At 45.2% G+C, this 18,652-nt stretch overlaps 1 protein-coding gene across 8 annotated transcripts in view; it reads left to right on the top strand.

Annotated features, from left to right (window-relative positions):
* The window catches only part of ZNF827 (zinc finger protein 827), a 189,329-nt gene that overhangs the window by 31,577 nt on the left and 139,100 nt on the right, over positions 1-18,652 (top strand). For all 8 annotated transcript variants that reach the window (XM_051820031.2, XM_051820028.2, XM_051820023.2 and 5 more), the window contains exons 2-3: positions 6,993-8,063; positions 17,802-17,974. In XM_051820031.2, coding sequence (XP_051675991.1) covers positions 6,993-8,063; positions 17,802-17,974 — 1,244 coding nt within the window. The remainder of the gene's footprint in view (positions 1-6,992; positions 8,064-17,801; positions 17,975-18,652) is intronic.

Here is an 18,652-nt window from a genome sequence, read left to right on the forward strand (position 1 = left end):
AGACCTGGTGTGGCGACCGTGCAGAGGCTTTCGGGCTATAAAGGGAACATTGAGATATTGGCAGGTAAACCTGGCCTAAACGCCGATGTATTTTGTGCTTAACATCGTAAAATTGGTTCAGAACAGCTTGATATGCAGCAGAAAAAAACCTTTATGAAACATTATAGAGGCCAATGCTTTCGTCTTCCTGATACCTCTTTCCTCGCCTTTCTTCTGTGACCCACATTGAGTCAACTGTAGAACCCGCCCTCTGGCTTCAGGGATAGGCCCAGGGAGGGGAGCGTGACCTCCAACCGGCCAATCAGAGGGGGAAAGACCTTGCTCTAGGGGAAAGTCATTGAAAGTGAAAACCCAGAACCGGTTACAGCCAGGTTTAGCCTCCTGGGAAACGTGGCCCAGAGGAAAAGACTAGAGGCAAATGAGAGAGCGCCCTAGTGGTGCCCTCCATGTCCTATCTGATGCTAGCTCCATTGTGCCCCTTGCTTTGTTAGCTACAGGAACACAGACTCCCCCACCTCCTCACGCAGCCCAGCTGCTCTGCTGTCATTTACCATCACAGGAGCCCGAATACCCTTCCTATGGGTAGAGCACTGGGCAGGAACACGATAATGGCAGTCATAGTTGGGCCTCAAGGGATTTGTAATCTAACGCTTTGGTTTCGAAACTAGTGAGTGAGGTAAGAGAATTGATGAAATCCATCTTGAACAAATCAATAGGTGGTGTGTTTTTAAAATGTGAAGAAGAATCTAAATAAACCTTTTTCTCCCCACCTTAGAGTTAATGTAGTCATCAGCTGAGTGTTAGCTTTCTCATGATTGGGATAGTCCTCTTTTGATAGACTGCTTACAAATGAATTCCCATCGACTTTTGTTAAAATCTTCTTCATCCTTCAAGGTCTATTTCCAAAGCCATCAGCACCATTGGAATTAATCTTTTTTTTTTTTTTTTTTTTTTTTTTTGACAGGCAGAGTGGACAGTGAGAGACAGAGAGAAAGGTCTTACTTTGCTGTTGGTTCACCCTCCAATGGCCTCCGCGCCCAGCGCGCTGCGGCCGGTGCACCGCGCTGATCCGATGGCAGGAGCCAGGTGCTTCTCCTGGTCTCCCATGGGGTGCAGGGCCCAAGCACTTGGGCCATCCTCCACTGCACTCCCTGGCCACAGCAGAGAGCTGGCCTGGAAGAGGGGCAACCGGGACAGAATCCGGCGCCCTGACCGGGACTAGAACCGGGTGTGCCGGCGCCTCAAGGCGGAAGATTAGCCTAGTGAGCCGCGGCACCGATGGAATTAATCTTACCCTCTGTGTTCACGCAGCCTCTGCTGTGTTCCTCCGTGGTGCCAGCCCCCGTGCTTCGAGTGCTTGTGCAATGCTTTTCTCCCCTGTGGATTATTAGCTGTGGGGTTGTCTGAGCTCCCTGTTGCAGAGAACATTTCCTTGCACATAATAAATGCTCAGTAAGTGCTTGTTGAATTCAGCCAATTAGCATCAGTTTTGCTAACAGCTTTTCTAGACAGTTCCTTACACCTGACGAACCACTTTGCTTTAATACTGCATATAAAAGCTGATTGGATGGTTTATGATAGGTATGAGATATACAGTTGATGATACTGACAGAGATGTGTGGCCTTAAAAGACAGGCATGGATATTTAGCTATAGAAGTGTGTTAGGTCGAGAGGGGGAATGTGGAAAAATTTTAGTTGAAAATGAAGGGTAGGTGGTCAGGACCAGATGAACACATCCGTCTTTGAAGTCATTGACCATTGACATTGACTGTTAGAAGGTTGATCATGAGTTAACCCCATGCCAGATAAGTCCTAAGAGACTGAGCCCTGTTCTCTTTAACGCCTGCTGGCTGGATTCATGCGGACCACTATGGGACTAGTTTGTAGGCAGAAGTAGAAATGGTACACTTACTCCAAGCCCAGCCAAAAGCTGCGGGAATTAATAGGTGTCTCTTTCTTACATCTTTTCTTTCTGCTCCTGATCTTTCTGATCAAGGATGTTTTGAGTTAAATATTGGTCCAATTAAGTGCATCTGATTAAAACTGTCAAACTGGAAAGGAAGCGAGTTGAAAAGGTGTTCTCTTCTGAGGATGCGGCGAGAGTTGTGGGTATTGAGTTACTGAGTTGCTGCTTGAGAACTGAATTATAAATAAATGTGTTAGGTATTCGAATTTTGTTTTGTTTTCCCCTAAGGAGAAATGTTTCTGCCACATGGCAACAAAAATTATTCAGCATATTTTCATCCTGTAATTGTACCGTTTTTATTCTTAATTCTTTGAGTTTCTGAATCCAAGGGAGCACACACACGCAAACACAAACTGTTGTGTAAAATTGACAAGAATGAGTGTGAACCAGGCAGAGGTGGTGGTGGTAAAATTAGCAATGGAAATGGCTTCTGTTTCTGGAGGTTAAACATGATGTATTTATAAGACGTTATTTACAGTGGCCACTTAGAGGCTTCCCCGGATGCCTTCGTTAAGAAAGCTGTGAAATCCGCAGGAAGCATGTGCAGGATCGCACAGTGCTCTGTGATTCTGGGCGATGACTCCATGCTGCTTGACAGACAGGAAAATGGAGGGGTCTTGCTGCCGGGGACTTCCCAGATTGTGACACAGAGAGACAAAAGTCAAGGCTTGCCTGTCCTGGAGTTGGTGGCGGGCAGCAGGTTGACCCTGTGCATTGCGGCACAGCGTTGCTCTGAGCTGTCCCAGCCGCAGGGAATTCCATGCTGGGGAAGGTGCTGGTTGTCCCACAGACCCCGTTGGAAGTGACCTCATCATTCAGTGGTCCTAGGCAGCTTTCAAGGTCACCTCCTTGACGACACTGAAAGTGAAAACAGAAGCACAGCAGGCAAATAATAAGTAGTAATAATAACAAAATAATATTTGTGGGAGAAAATCCTGGCAGTCTGTGAACTGGAAACGCATTTGTTTGAGCCTGTTGTTCTTCCCCGACCCCTCCACATCCCTCAAAGCCTCCTCTACTCCTCAGTTGATCTCAAGTGATGCCAGAATAATTTCAGATATGTTTCTCCCCAACTTTCTGCCCTCGCTCTTTCAATGGCGTGCGTTCAAATTATTTAATGGCTTGTTACTTTAATGACCTCAATTTCAGTAGCAGCATCTTTGGAAGAGCTATTGACAGAGCATTATGAATTTATCAAAATATTCCTTATGTCTCTGAGTTTTCTTGGAGTCCAGAGGAGTGTGTGTCTTAGTGATCGTGTTTGCAGAGAATGCACGCATGGGTGATTGAGAAATATCTAGGTGCTTTTGGGACACAAAGAGTTCTGATTAAGAAATGCTTTCCCTCATTTGTTTGTTTGGGCTTGGGTTTTTGTAAGGTTGGAAATGTTGCCTTAAATGTAGATAGGAGCGTTTCCTATCATTCAAGAATGCTCAGCCCTCCTTGTCACTGCTTGATAGGATTAGAACGCCGATAGACAACTTCTGTAGTTTTTAGCACACTCATCGCTTGAGCACATTTGCAGGGGGATATCCTCGCTCTCTGAAGGTGTGGAGGGGGTTAGAAAGTTAAGCTTTGCCTTTGGGGCTTTGCCAGTAGATGTGCTATAGTCTCCTGCAACAAAGAGGCTGAGAAGGAGTGGAGAGAACAGAGCGCAGGTAAAATGAGTCCTTTCACCCTGACTTGGCTCAAGTGAAGAGTGCATCCCTGGCTGATTTCTGATTCTAGAGAACAGAAGGCTGACTGGAGGATGGAGGAGCAGTTGCTCAGAGCCCTCTAGAAGTTGCCATTCGGAGGGTCTCCTGGGAGTCTGTGCAGAGAAGCTCTGGACTGGATGTTGAGAAATGTGGGGTTCCTGGTTCAAACATTAGCATGAGTGTGGCTTTGATTCAGCCAGTCACCTTTAGCATATTTAATGATCTCTGTAAGACGACAAGACTGGACACGCGTTTGTAACATTTTGTGGTTCGGAAAACCTTGATTTTCTTTACCTTGCTAATTGGCTTTATTGCATTAGTTTGGAACCTGTTTGACCATCTCGAACTACTTTACTATGACAAAAATGTCATCTAAAAGCACTTAATTTTGAATTGTGTGTTTTCCTGTATACTCATTTAAGGAATGTCAATGAAGAGCAAAGAAGAGATATTCAATTAATTCGTACTGTAATGATTTTTAAATCTTTTGTGCGTCTTACTATTTATAGTAGAGTTCCCATGTGATTCTCTCGGAGGCTAAGATGTTTAATCTGAAATCAAGAAAGGTGGCTTGCTAAAGCAACGCCAAATTAGCCCCATTGTTGAAACTGATGTTGACTGCTAGGTGTTTGGTAGAAGGCATCTGTACAAGAAGCTGGTGGGGAGATGAGTTCAGGGTCACTGCCGATTTGAGGAAAGATGAAAAATGTAGAAATCAAGTGGGGAGATGGAAATGTGGCAACTCACAAGGAACCAGACTGTTTTTTAACAGAGAAAATTCAATTTTATCTGCTTTTTCCCCACAAATTCCATTTGATATTTTACATTTTCTTGATAACTTAATAAAGAATCTCGGGAAGGAGTTGCAGAACTTGAGCTCAGTGAACGAGAATTTGTCATTCGTGACATTTCTTCTCTAAATAGCTTGGGAAGATCAATGTATTAGCTTGTAGTTCACGCATTACTAGTTCTAGCTATTTCTATTCTGAAAAGAAACAGCATGTTATATAGCACAACTTGGCTCAGTGAGGAATTTTTGCTCAATTCCTACACGTTGTTGAGCTGTGGGACCAGTCATTGTGCATGGAAGGCATAGCATGGGCTATGTGCCTAGTAAAACACTCTCCCTGCCCTCAAGAAGCACCATTTGAGAAGAGAAGCCAATACTGTGAATAGCATTTAGAGTGATATAAAATCAGGATAAACACAGCATGAAGCTGTTGGCTCCGCTTTCAAAATATACACAGAAGCTGGACACTTTCCTCCACCTGCGGTCACCTGTCAGTATCATCCCCCATCTGGACCCAGCATCCTGACTTCTCTCTCTATTTCCTACCATTCTGTATTCCCACCTGTGTGGAAAACAGCAGTCAGAACAACACTTTGACAATGGAAGTCACATCATATCACCCCCCTGCCCAACACCCTGCAGTGTTTTCCCGTTTCGCCAAGACTGTCAGTAGTCCAGGAAGCCCCACACTGCCTCGCCACCCCACACTGTGTGCGCACACCTCCTACCCCTCTGCTCTCTGATCATCCAGTCTTCATGCCGCCCAGCCACGCTGGCTTCCTTGTCCAGTGGACATGCCAGGCTTGATTTATCAAAGCCTACACAACAGCTCTTCCTCTGCATGGAACACTGTCCCTGAGATAGCTGTCTGGACAACGCCTCGCTTCTTTCAAGTCTTTGCTCAAGTGTCACCACCCCAGTAAGGCCCCACCCTAACCACTCCATTTACAATGACTTTTCACCTCCTATCCATTACCCCTAGTCCTCCCTGTCCTGCTTTGTAGGTTTCTCCCTAGCACCTAGCACTCTCTGGCATACTATCTGAGTTACTAATTTATTCATTTTGTTTAACATCTGTTTTCCTCCCCTGGAATGTAAGCTCCAGGAAGGCAAGACCTTTGTTTTGTTCAGTGTTCAATTTAGAGCAATCTAGAGCAACACCTGGTATGCTGCAAGTGCTCCCTAATTTTTTGTTGAGTGAGTGAATCCATGAATGAGGAAAGACAAATTCTGACTGGGAGCTCCCGGGAGAGTCATACGGAAGAACCTGTGACCTGGGTGTTGAAGAATGAGTGGACTTGGACACTTGGCTTCTCTGGGATGGACATTTCAGCTAGAAAGAATGGTTCTATCTTTGTTCAGAGTGTTCATTTCTAACAGGGCGTCCCAGTTGACTGGCGCCTGGGAGTCATGGGAGTGGGAGTGGTGGTTCAATAAATTAATATCTAGAAAATAACTCAAGGGGGCTCTCAATGGAGTGAGGGAGCAAATTCCCGATCACTGCCAGTGATAACATGGCGAGGAGGTTGGTGACTGGAATCGAAGACTCTCAGACAAGTAGCATGCACGATGTGGGAGATACTGTCACGGTAAGAAATCAGCAATGTTAATAGTGTTTGCTAATGAGATCTGGATTTTATGTAGTACTTAACTGTTTTCAAACTATGGTCACATGGTCATGTAACAGCTGGTAAAGTGAGTTACACAGATATTATCCACATTCGTTGATACGCTTTTTGAAAAATTTATTGCATCTTATGTTGGAGGAAATGGATTCTCAAACCAGCTGAGTGCCTTGCCCGAGGTCAAGGAATTAGAAAGAAGGGAAGCAGCTTCCCACTATCTGTGTCTCATGGTCAGAATTTCCTGACTCTGCCAAGCTGCCCCTAATTCAGTTTTTTAAAGATTTATTTTATTTATTTGAATGGTAGAGTGACAGAGGGAGAGAGAGAAAGACATCTTCCATTTGCTGGTTTACTACCCAAATGGCCACAGCAACCAGGGTTGGGCCAGGCTGAAGCCAGGATCCAGAACTCCGTCCAGGTCTTTCACATGGGCTTCAGGGGCCCAAGCACTCAGGTCACCATCTGCTGTTTTTCCAAGCGGATTGGCAGGGAGCTGATTTGGAAGTGGAGTCACTAGAACTGGAATCAGTGCTCCAATACGGGTTGCTGCTGTTACAAGCAGTGGCTTAACCTGCTGCACCACTACACCAGCCCTGGACTGCCTCTGATTCTGGCACGGTACCCAAGATACCCTGTTGTTTTTTTCTTTTTTAAAATAAGACCGCAGACTTCTTTCCATTTCCTTCACTTATTGAAAATAGCTGTTGTTTTTTTTTTTGTCCATCCAACCAACCACGTCTTTCCCATATCCATGTTTCTCTTCCCTCTTTTCCCATTCGCCTTATCTGCTGTCTTTCATTCGGGTTCTCGGGTGGGAGGGCCGAGAAGGCGGGTGGGCAGGTCTGTGTGCGTGCCTTTGGGCCTCCGGATTGTCTGCTCTGAGAGTAACCCTGACCTTCTTGCTTCCCCCCAGATGTTAGTAGGCAGGAAGAGGCGGAGGCAGAACTCAGTGAAGGAGAACACTGGTATGGAAACTCTTCCGAGACTCCGTCCGAGGCCTCCTATGGAGAAGTCCAGGAGAACTATAAGTTGTCCCTGGAGGACCGGATCCAGGAGCAGTCCACATCCCCCGACACCTCCTTGGGAAGCGCGACTCCCAGCAGCCACACGTTGGAGCTGGTGGCGCTGGACGGGGAGGTGCTGCGAGACTCGCTGCCGTGTCAAGACCACCCTTCCCCGGGCGTGTCGTCTTTGTGTGAGGATGACCCCCCGGGCTCCAATAAGCCCCTGAGCAGCAACTTGAGGAGGCTGCTGGAGGCTGGTTCCCTCAAACTCGAGGCCACAGCCACGGCCAACGGCAGAGTGGAGTCCCCCGTCAACGTTAGCACGAATCTCTCCTTTTCCCCGCCATCCCATCATGCCCAGCAGCTCAGTGTTCTGGCCAGGAAGTTGGCTGAGAAGCAGGAACAGAATGACCAATACACTCCAAGCAGCCGCTTTCTCTGGAACCAAGGTAAGTGGTTGCCGAACTCAACCACCACCTGCGGCCTGTCCCCGGATTCCGCCATCCTCAAACTGAAAGCTGCGGCCAACGCTGTGCTGCAGGATAAATCTCTCACCAGGACGGAGGAGACGCTGCGCTTCGAGTCCTTCTCCTCCCCCTTCAGCTCGCAGTCCGCCAGCTCTACCCTGGCCGCTTTGTCCAAGAAGGTCAGCGAGAGAAGCCTGACCCCCGGGCAGGAGCACCCACCTCCCGCCAGCTCCTTCCTGTCCCTGGCTTCCATGACCTCCTCAGCGGCCCTGCTGAAAGAGGTAGCGGCGAGGGCTGCTGGCAGTCTTCTGGCTGAGAAATCGTCCCTGTTGCCTGAGGATCCTCTACCGCCACCGCCTTCAGAGAAGAAGCCAGAGAAAGTCACGCCGCCACCTCCACCTCCGCCGCCGCCGCCGCCACCGCCACCGCCTGCGCCAGCACCAGCGCCTCAGTCCTTGGAATTATTGCTACTCCCCGTTCCCAAGGGAAGAGTTTCTAAGCCCTCCAATTCAGGTAGGGAGTCTTTTCTTCCAGTCATCACGTAAGTCTGTTTGGCTGTCCACCGCCATGTCTTATTCATCGACTTTTCCAGTTGGGGTCCCCTTCTGATCTGAGACATGAATGAAAAAAAAAGGCAGGAGACAACAAAATACTTTAAGTAAGCAGCGTAGTAGTCTTTCATGTGTGTATTACACAAAGACTTCACAAATAGCTTCATTTTTGAAAGGTAATGAATAATCTTAGAGATGTACAGTACTCCCTCCCTTTCATACAAATGATTTTTTTTTTTCTTACCAAGTTCAGGCTAGGTCCACACAAGGTATATTTAATGGGGGAAGATCAAAGCATCTTTGTCATGGAGTGCATGGCATCCCTGAACATAGGAGGAAAAAAACCCCTCTGCTTTTGAAATAGTGGACAAGGGAGAGCTCACCCTCCTGCTGCCTCCATCACAAATGGACTTTTGTGTAATCAGTAACTGCTCTGCCCTAATTTATCACAGTAGATCTTTTTCTGCCAGCATTTTTATGACTTTTTTTTTCTTTTGGTGAAATATGAGCCTTTTTCACTTAGCCTATTCTAATGTAATTTCTTGTCATCTAAGAAGACTAAAAAAATATTGTCCATCAAACATAATCAAAGCAGTTCGTGCAGATGCTTTATTTTATTCATATCCAATCAGACTTTGAAAGAATGTGCATGTGGAAAATTTGAGTCATACATCTCTGGTGGAGATAGTCCTTCCAAAGGAGAAGTTGCTGTCATATAGAGCCTTGGCATTCGCCGTTATTCCTCTGGGGGAGAAAGTTCATCATTTCAGTGCACACAATGGCAACAGCATTTCTTATACTGGTTTGCTTTAAAACTGTGTGCCCTGATGGATACATGTTCCTGGGGATGGATGGCTGTGTATGGTTTCGGATGTCTCTTTAGGATATCCTGCCAGACTGGAACAGGAAGTGGGCGCTGTGTGCCCTCATCAGTATAAACACAGCCCTGTGTGTGTCTAGCCAACCTTTGGTTATCTGCAGCAGCATTGAGAACAAGCGCTTGGCATGGCAAATACTTGATTGAACCATCATCGCTTACAACACGTTGATGTCTTTATGACAAATTTCCATTTACATTTTTGAGTGAGCTGTATGCACTAATTATAATTACTTTAAAACTTGTGTAAACAGCAGAATAGAATGTGGAGGATGGATTTCTGGGACTTTTATGACTCTGAGCGACCCAACCATTCACTGTGGAGTTCCTGAAGTGTCAATAAAATCCCAGAATGTTTATCAATTCTGCGTTTCATTTTTCACTTCTCACCTTCCATCTGGTGAAATATGGAGAAATATGGCTAAAATTAAGAAGCGAGGAGAAAAGCAAAGGGAACTGGATAATTTTGCAATGGAATAAAGCTCTCTTAACAAAGAGAAATTTCAGTTAGGGATAGCAGCAGAAAGAGAGGCATGGCCATATATAAAATATTTACATAAAATATTTTATAAGTAGTCTCTGTATCTAGTGGTTGAGAAAAATGTGTGAATATTTACATATAAATTCATTGGGGTGTTACTTACCTGGAAAAGCCTAGACACAATTAATAATAAGCTTAGTTAACTGAAGACTTGGAAAGAAGTGGGTGACAGGACCAGTGTCCTACAGGCCACACATTGCAGAGCCTTATCATTATAAAGTGGTTGCGGATGTAACCAGCCACGGTTGTGACATAACTATTTTTTTCACTCAAATGGCTAGATGCATGTAAAGATGAGAAAGAGGCCATGAGCTTCTGATGAAATGTAGACTTTTGGTTTGTTTCATTCTAGGATAAATACCCCAGGGAAAAGATGTGTTTTCTGTTTGGTTTAAATACTATGCCAACATCTCGATGGCTTCTCAGCAGAATTTAATATGGGAGATCTGTGAGACATTGCATTTTATTTCTACTGAATTCCATTGCAGAAACACTTAATATTTTAACCAGGGGATGTTCCAAATGTTCACGCTGGAACAGGAGAGAAAGAGGATTGACTTGCACCTTACACCTCTGTTCATAATCCAAGACTTGGTGACATAGCACCATCATCAGAGTAATTGTACTTAAAAAGTCATTCATTTTGTGAAATTCATGCAAGAGGGAAGATTACTTGCAAAGAAAAACATGGAGGTCCTTAAATTTATTACTCAGAAAAAATATTCAATGTGTCTACATAGATGTATGCTAAAGTCAAGTCCGGTTTATTATTGCATGGATTGGAAGTAAGAGGGAGGATGAGTGTACTTTTTCAGCTAACAGGGATGTCACTTCCCAGCTTAACCTTGTATGGGTTAAGAAGGAGTCCATAAAATATTCCATTTTCTTACTTAACTTTATATCATGGAGACATGCTTTAGTGTCGCACAGGGTCACTGATCTTGGCATCTGAGTAGCAGAAGGGCAGGTGGGTCTTCCCCGTCTGTTCCCACTTCTCCCATTTGCACACACTGTATGCACATACTGTGTTGCTGGTTTCACCACAGCCTGGGGACTGGATTCTGCTATAACTGGGCTTTACCTCAAATGCATATAGGAATGTGGTGAGAGCCATTGCCCATGTTTCTAAACTTTTCTTATTTTTTTCCTTTACCTAAGAAAAATTTATAGTGTAATTCATCATAGGTAGGTAGACTGGCTTTTCACAGCAGGGATCAAGTTTCTGTTGGCCAGTGACTTCAATAAACAAATAACAACAACAGCAAAAGCCACAAAAATAAACTACACAGCATCTGATTTCAAACAGGGCTTAGATATTTTTTAAAGAAGCTATTTCCCCAAATGTTGCGAAAAGGGCACATAAAGTTGATTTTAGAGTTCCAAAGAGATATGTGCTAGAGAAGCTAATCCTGTCTTGAGCAATTTAGACACCAGCATTTCTTTGACCTTCTTCAGGTCAAGAGAAGTCCAAACCATGGGGGGAGAAAGTGTGTCTCAGGTCTGGCCTCATTCTTCTCTGAGCAGAATTCCGTTGTTGCCAGGTCATGGTGTATTTAATTCCTGAAGGAGTCCACCACTGGATAGCCTTTCCACCCCGCAAGAGAGGCGTGACACGGGGGAGGAGGTTTCTTTCATGTGACCCTGCATCCCCAGCCCATGCAGCACTGCGCCTCTGAAAGGGGACGTGAGCGAGGGAAGATGATGTCCGTTTGCTATAAAGATAAATGTCACACATTGACTCAATTCTCTTTGAAGCTACTGTGCTGTTGCAGCTAAGAATAAAATAAATGGTTTTTATTTTTAAGACAAAGTTTCTTGTAGAAGACCAGCAAGAATCTCACGATGCCAAGATCCCAGTTAAAAGGAATAACAGGGAGAGTTGCAGAGAGAGGGTCTCCAAACCATCTCATTGTACTGAGTCTAATTTTAAATAGCTTAGAAGACACCTAGTCCCCACATAGCTGATAGGTAAAATTACTTCCTGGGTCCATACACAGGGATTTTCAGACTGCTGTTTTCTTTCATATTTATATGATACTATTATTAAATAGTCCAGAGAGGGAGAGATAACCTCTCGTGACACTCTCATTAAGTCTACGGTGATGACAGCCTTAATCTGAAACTGATCAAATACATGAACTTATTTAGAAAATTCACTTTCCAGCCAAGATTCAGAACTATCACTGATCTCAATTATATTTTCCCAGTGATTTAATCTTGGGCTGTCTGTAGCTATCGGGTGTCTTTATTAGCTTTATTGAATGCCAATTAGTTGTTAAAATGCGTATTGATAATGTCAGCATCACTAACAACAGATACATGCAGTATTATCCACTAGTTTTTATTGGTGGTGTCCTGAAGTAGCATTTGAGAGACATGCCGAGGACTTCTTGCTAAAAGATGTTAAGCCCACATATGTGCTTAAGAAGGAAGCTGGGGCCGGCGCCGTGGCTCAATAGGCTAATCCTCCGCCTGCGGCGCCGGCACCCTGGGTTCTAGTCCTGGTCAGGGTTCTAGTCCTGGTCAGGGTGCCGGATTCTGTCCCGGTTGCCCCTCTTCCAGGCCAGCTCTCTGCTGTGGTCCGGGAGTGCAGTGGAGGATGGCCCAAGTCCTTGGGCCCTGCACCCGCATGTGAGACCAGGAGAAGCGCCTGGCTCCTGGCTTCGGATCAGCGCAGTGCGCCGGCCGCAGCGGCCATTGGGCGGTGAACCAACAGAAAAGGAAGACCTTTCTCTCTGTCTCTCTCTCACTCACTGTCCACTCTGCCTGTCAAAAAAAAAAAAAAAAAAAAAAAAGAAAAAAAGAAAAAGAAGGAAGCTGGTCAGCCTATCCACGTGTGCACTAGTGTCATGAGTAGATCCAGAGTGGTGATTGTGAGATGCACAGATTATGTGCACTCAGGGTCACCTGCTGTCTTGGACTCTTTGTCTATGGTAAGGTCTGTGGCTTGGGTATGGTAAGGTGTTGGACTTCTTTGTGTTTGGTAAGGTCTGTGGCAGGAACTACCCACTTGCAGGTTACCCTGACTTTCTGCAAATCGCCACAGAGGGACTAACAAGAGAAGGTTTCCTTTCAAGCCCTACAACTCAGTTACACTGGTTTTAAAAATACTTATCTTGAGTTAAGACAAATAACCTACTAACACCTTCCGTGATTTCTTTATGTTTTTAGCCCAGTGAAGTTTTGTTTTCATTGCTTTGTGAATTTATTGTAGACGCTAAGGTGGAGCACCAAACTGGCAGCCAAGGGATTGGTCTAATCCCAGCCCTGCTGCTAAGTAGCAGCAGGATTTTAAGAGTCCCAGCTCAGTTCAGTGTCCCCATCTGTAAGCGGAGCTGGTCTGGATTTCTCTCGAAGATTCCCTCCTGTTTTAAAATTCCTTGCTTTTACTTACTGCTTATTTTTCACTCTGCTTGCCGATTAACTCCAAGCAAACACTTTTTTTTTTCCTATTTTTGAATTAAATATGTTGCTTCTTAAAATTTACTCTCAAACCTCCCCAAAGACTGTCTCTGCTTTGGGCAGATCTTGTCCATTATAAATAGTTCAACATATATCACTGTACTTTATTAATGATGTAGTCACACGCTATGAATTTTTCATGCAAGCTGCTCTAAGTTCACTTTTGGAAATAGCTGAGGGATAAGTACATAAACATGTATCTGCTTATCCATCCATTCACTGCGAACGTGTATGGTGTATACTTGTTTGTGAAAGGCATGCCGTCTTAGACTAACACTAGTTCCACTGGGACTCGCTGGCAGCCTCCTGCATCATTTCCTTCCATTTCCAGAACTCATTTCATTTTTTTTTCCTACTCTCTTGGCCCAGCCCTTTTCACTTAATCTCATTGAAGTCCAACACACGTTCATTGAGTCGTGTGTTGAAGCTGGCACTCCCCTGGGTGCTGGAGACACAAAGGTAAGGCCTTCCAGGCCCTGCCACAGCCAGTTCCCCCTTCCACTCCATTCTTCACTCTTTCTATCTTTTCTGTCTCTCTCTCTCCCCTGCTCAGTTGATTTGGCCATCAGAGCTGTAGGCGGAGCCAGATCACAGGCACAATGGAGCCCTCCTTCATTTCTCTTTAGCTCCAGTGACAAACTCCCATGTTGGGCCTGGCCTGGAGCTGTGTAACTATTATGTGATGCAGTTGTTCCAATTTACATATGCTCTGCTGTGAGTTTTCTGCTTCTGAGGGTCTGTTTAGAGTTTATTGTCACTCCTATTGCTGCAACAGCCACTGCTTACCTGTAGCTTCCATTCACTGTGTGACAGGTATTTTACGCACATTCAAGATCTCTTTTATTCCAATAATGTTATTACCCATAAACAGAACATGTTGTCTCCAAAGGAGCAAAGTAGCAGCTCTTCATCCCACTGGCTCTATTAGTGTTTGGTGCAATTTCGTTTTGTTTGCACTGATACTAACTAGCTAGTCATTTACTTGGGGGAAGATGTTTATCAGGCGGTTGTATGCTCCAATCTGTATTGCCTCAAGGAGGGTGGTTCATTTTGAGGAAGTGGTCATGTTTCCTTAGGCTCTAAATTAGAGTGAAATTTACAGCTGTCAGTTCCCTGAAAATAGTTTTTGTACAAATAGAGTATACCCTTGCTTCCTGCCTGCTCTAAAGTCGTTAGCAGCCTCCTGTACACTTGGCGAAATAATGAAATGCTTTCTTGAGTCAATAAAAACACAAATATGACCAGTGAAGTTTACTGGCCAAATCTGAGAAGCCATTGATTATTTTTCTCCTTGGCTCCTATCTTCTTTTCTTGACTTGACCAGTTAAAATTTGTTAGTGACAGAAGTGTAGCTATTTGACCATATTTGCAGCAGTTAGTCTCTCTTCATTGGGAGATTTCTAATCATTCTCCCAGTGAATTCAAGGACATCCAGATTTGTACATGATTCATGTGTATCTGGGTGTTAATTAACACTAAAGAAGCATATGCTAATATGCCTGGGCTAATGTGTGTACTGCAAAAACATGAAATACAGAATCAGTGATTAGGGTGGGGATTGGGGGCATCACAAAGAAGAGGAGGCACACTGGTCACATTAGACAAGGCAAGGCACTAGGGGAAATCAGCAATATTCATTTTTATTCAGTAAATGATTTTTTATTTTAAAAATTTATTTCTTTAAAAGGCAGAGTGACACACACACACACACACACACACACAGAGGAATCTTCCATCTACTGGTTTGTTCCCCAAGTGCCGGCAATGGCTGGGGCTGTGTAGACCAGACAGAATCAGGGAAGCTGAAACTCCATCTGGGTCTCTCCTGAGGGTGGCAGTGACCGAAGTACTCAGTCCATCGTCTGCTGCCTTCCCAGGCACATTTGCAGGAAGCTGGCTGGAAGTAGAGCAGCCAGGACTTGAACAACCAGCACTTCCGTATGGGATGCGATGTCCCAAGCAGTGGCTTAACCACAATGCCCACCCCAGTTAATTAGTTGATTTTATTGCTCTCCCTAGTGTGCCATGAGATCTCAGGCAAGTGGAGGATATCTTAGCTTTTCTCTTCTATCAAATAAGGCAGCTTCAGGTTTCTATAGTGAGAAATACCTCCTCAAGAGGAGGAACAATGGCAGTGTTTGTGTGTCACTGATTACTTTGTTGTTCTTAACCACCCAAAATAGGCATCATGGTCATTCTCCTCCCTCCAGCATATGCCAGTAATCTCTCAGAGCCGACTCAGTCCTTTCTCTCAGATCTGTTGTTCGGTATGTAGTCTTTGTGTGACCAAGATACCATCACAGAGGAGATGGCAATGAAGGAGAGAAGATGAGAGGCACAACTGGGCTCCAGATCAGCAGTGGAAGGCAACCAAAACAGGGTGCAAGAAAGCTACAGGGGGTTAAACCAACGTGCTTGCTTATAGGTCTCTGCAAGGTGTGGTTTCCATCCCTCCCCCCCACTCATCACCATAGGAAATACTTGGGGCAGAGCCGATCACAAGTAGACTTTGCAGATTTGAAGAGTATATTTTTAGCTAGCGGAGTCTTTCTCAAGTGGCATGGTTAGGCTAACTGAAATCACTTCATTTATTTGAAAGAGAGAGATCTTCTGTCTGCTGTTTTATTCCTCAGGTCTGCAACAGCCAGGTCTGGGTCAGGTGAGAAGTCAGGAACTCAATTTGGGTTTCCCCCATGGGTGGCAGGGACCCACATACTTGAGTCATCACCTGCTGCCTCCCAGGGTACGCATAAGCAGGAAGCTAAAAACCAGGCACCTGATAGTGGATGTGAACGTCCCAAGTGGAATCTTGATGGTGATGCTGCCCAAATCACTTATATACCTGTATTAGTGGAATTTCATTTTTGGAATGCCCTAACCTTTCAAGTTCCACCCATTTTTAAGTGATCCTTTACATGTAAAAACTTAATTGGCTCAATAAATAAATAATGAGATGATTTTAAAGTATACACTTTGGAATATTTCCTCTTCAATTATAAAAGCAACCTGTATGTTTCAAAATTCAAATAGTGCAGAAGAATATAAAATGAAAACACAAGTTTTCTTCTTGATTCCTTCTTTTTAACCCAAAGTCCTTTAACCGCAGCTGCTTAGTAGTTTCTTGGGTATGCTTCCAGAAAATGCCCTTGCAATTAAAAGGGTATCATTTTTCATTTGGTCATACCATTCTTCCTAGTCCTTCCTTTTTTTCCTTCAAGTATTTGAAAGCAAATCCCAGTTACCATATCTGTTTGCTTGTAAATATATATTTATATATATCTCCAACAGATAAGGACAATTCCTTTATCACATTTAACAGGATCATGCTGTTATGGAATTCCCAGGCTATAATCAGTATTTCCTCCATTTTTTTATCGTTTTGTTTAAACAGAATCCAAATAAGCTTCACACCTTGCATTTGTTTCATGTATCCCCTAAGTCTCTTTTTTATCCCTAATCCCTTCCCGTTTTGAAATGCCATTTGTGTTGAAGAAACTGGGTCATTTGACCTGGGGAACTCCCACATACTAGATGTGGCTGCTTCCATCCCCTTGGTGTGTTTTGCATTTTTTCTGATCACCTGTGTATCCAGTAAACTACTCGTTATATAAAGACTTGATTAAATTTTTATAAGAATATTTCACTGATGGCATACCAGAAGGCACACACTGTCCCATTTTTAGTGATGAGATTCATCAATGGTTTCAGGTGTTGTCAGCTTGGTCCATCCCGATCAGTCTTTCGCTGGATGCTTTTAGCAGCCATTGATTCTGTTGTTTTAGAAAACAAAAATAGAATCACCCTGGGCCCATGGTTTTGTATCTTGCTTTATCCACTAACTCTGATATCTTGGGCACGTTTCCATATCAGCATCTGTGGACTTTGTTCATTTTTCAAACTTGCTTCATATATTTTATGTTATGAATGTATCACAGCTTATTTAGCCAGCTTGGAAACAATTTCTGATTTCTCAGGACCAAGAAAGGAATGTCTAAATCCTTAGCACTACTTGCTTTTAATTCTTTGTTCCTCCAGACTGCAGGCGTTCATGGGTACTACGATACAGCGTCACACCAGACTCTTTCCCTTTGGGCATCCTGCAGGAGACAGTGACCTTAGCTTTCCTTAAAGGAGGGCATTGATTTGTTTGCATTCCAGAAAAATGGAAGGATTTCAGTGAGGCCCACTTCAGTGCACAGAAGCCAGCCCAAACCGTTAGTGCCAACCAGAGGGACAGAAACAACACAGTAACAAACCTTGACCTTAAGACCGCCCTGATGGCTAAATTGGCAGCAGCATCTGCTCAAGCCACAAGCTAACAAGTCAGCAGGAGGGATCCTAAAATTTGTGTCCATTGGCGCTCGGGGTGTGAGGTTTATGACAGCTGTTTGGTTTTCAGTGCAGAGCAGAGTGTTATCCTGTCCCATTTGATTTGTCAAGAAATAAAGTTGAGGAACTCAGATACGCGGGTCTGGGAGTTCCCCTCAGGAAAGGAAGCTCCTGAAGTCAGGCTTGTCTGGCTGTGTGCAGTGCCCAGCCCGGCCAGCCCGGCCAGCCCAGGCCAGGGGAAGCCCCTCTGGGGAGGTCCCTTTCTAGAGTGAGGGATGGTCTTTGGAAGTAAGCCTTTGGCAAGATGGATGTGAATTTCTGCCTGAGGGGAAGCTGTCCTGAAACTTCTCCCGGATAAAATCTTGGAATTGCAAAGAGCGAGCCTCCAATCATTTTTGGTGCTTTTTTATGGCGATGCCTGTTAACTTAGGGCCAGCTGCAATATTCCTTTTTTGTTTTCCTAATGTTCCTCTCTTCCGCCCCCTTCCAAGCCTCCGAAGAAGAAAGCGGGAAGCCTTTCCAGTGTCCGATATGTGGCTTGGTCATAAAGAGGAAGAGCTATTGGAAGCGACACATGGTGATCCACACAGGTTTAAAAAGCCATCAGTGTCCGCTCTGTCCATTCCGGTGTGCTCGCAAGGACAATCTCAAATCCCACATGAAGGTAAGCCACCTGGGGACCCGCCTCGCCCGCAAGGCGGGTGTAGCCAGGGCGCCTGCGCCCCCGTCGGGTGTGGGCGGGGTCTCGGCTGAGAGAAGGCGCCACAGGCGGAGCATGCGCAGGGGCATGCGCAGTGTGGGAAGTGGAATTCCCAGCGACCGAAGGGCGCTCACGTGGGGCCCCTATTAAAGGTACTGCTGCCCTTGTATTAACAACCCGGAACTGAAAGGCAGCGGAAACTTCAGTATCTGACGAACATTATTCCGTGTAGAGCTGCCTTCCCCATAGGGGCGCCGCAGCCTAACCTGACCTTGCCTGACAAGCGTTTCTGGGGGCGCTGCCAGGAAGAATTGGGGAAGAAAGCAGAGAAAGCCAAATCCAGGAAGAGCTGCTGTGCCTGCCGCCCAAAGGGAGGCTCTCGCGCCCGCTCCCCTTCCTGGAGAGGCTCAGGGAACATGCGGAGACACCCGCAGGCCCCTTTTAGCCCTGGGGGAGGCTTGGCGGTGGGCATGTGCCTCACCTTCCCACGCGAGGCTGTTGGTGCTTGGTCCCTTGTATTCCCACCTTTCCCTTGGCCGCACCTCCAAGAACGTGGATTTCAGTGTCCTGTTGAGAATCATTGAGGAGCTTGCACCTGCAACAGTCATGGAGCACAGTGACCAGAGTCTAAGACAAAAACTT

Source organism: Oryctolagus cuniculus, chromosome 8 (genome assembly GCF_964237555.1).
Source record: "Oryctolagus cuniculus chromosome 8, mOryCun1.1, whole genome shotgun sequence".
NCBI lineage: Eukaryota > Metazoa > Chordata > Mammalia > Lagomorpha > Leporidae > Oryctolagus > Oryctolagus cuniculus.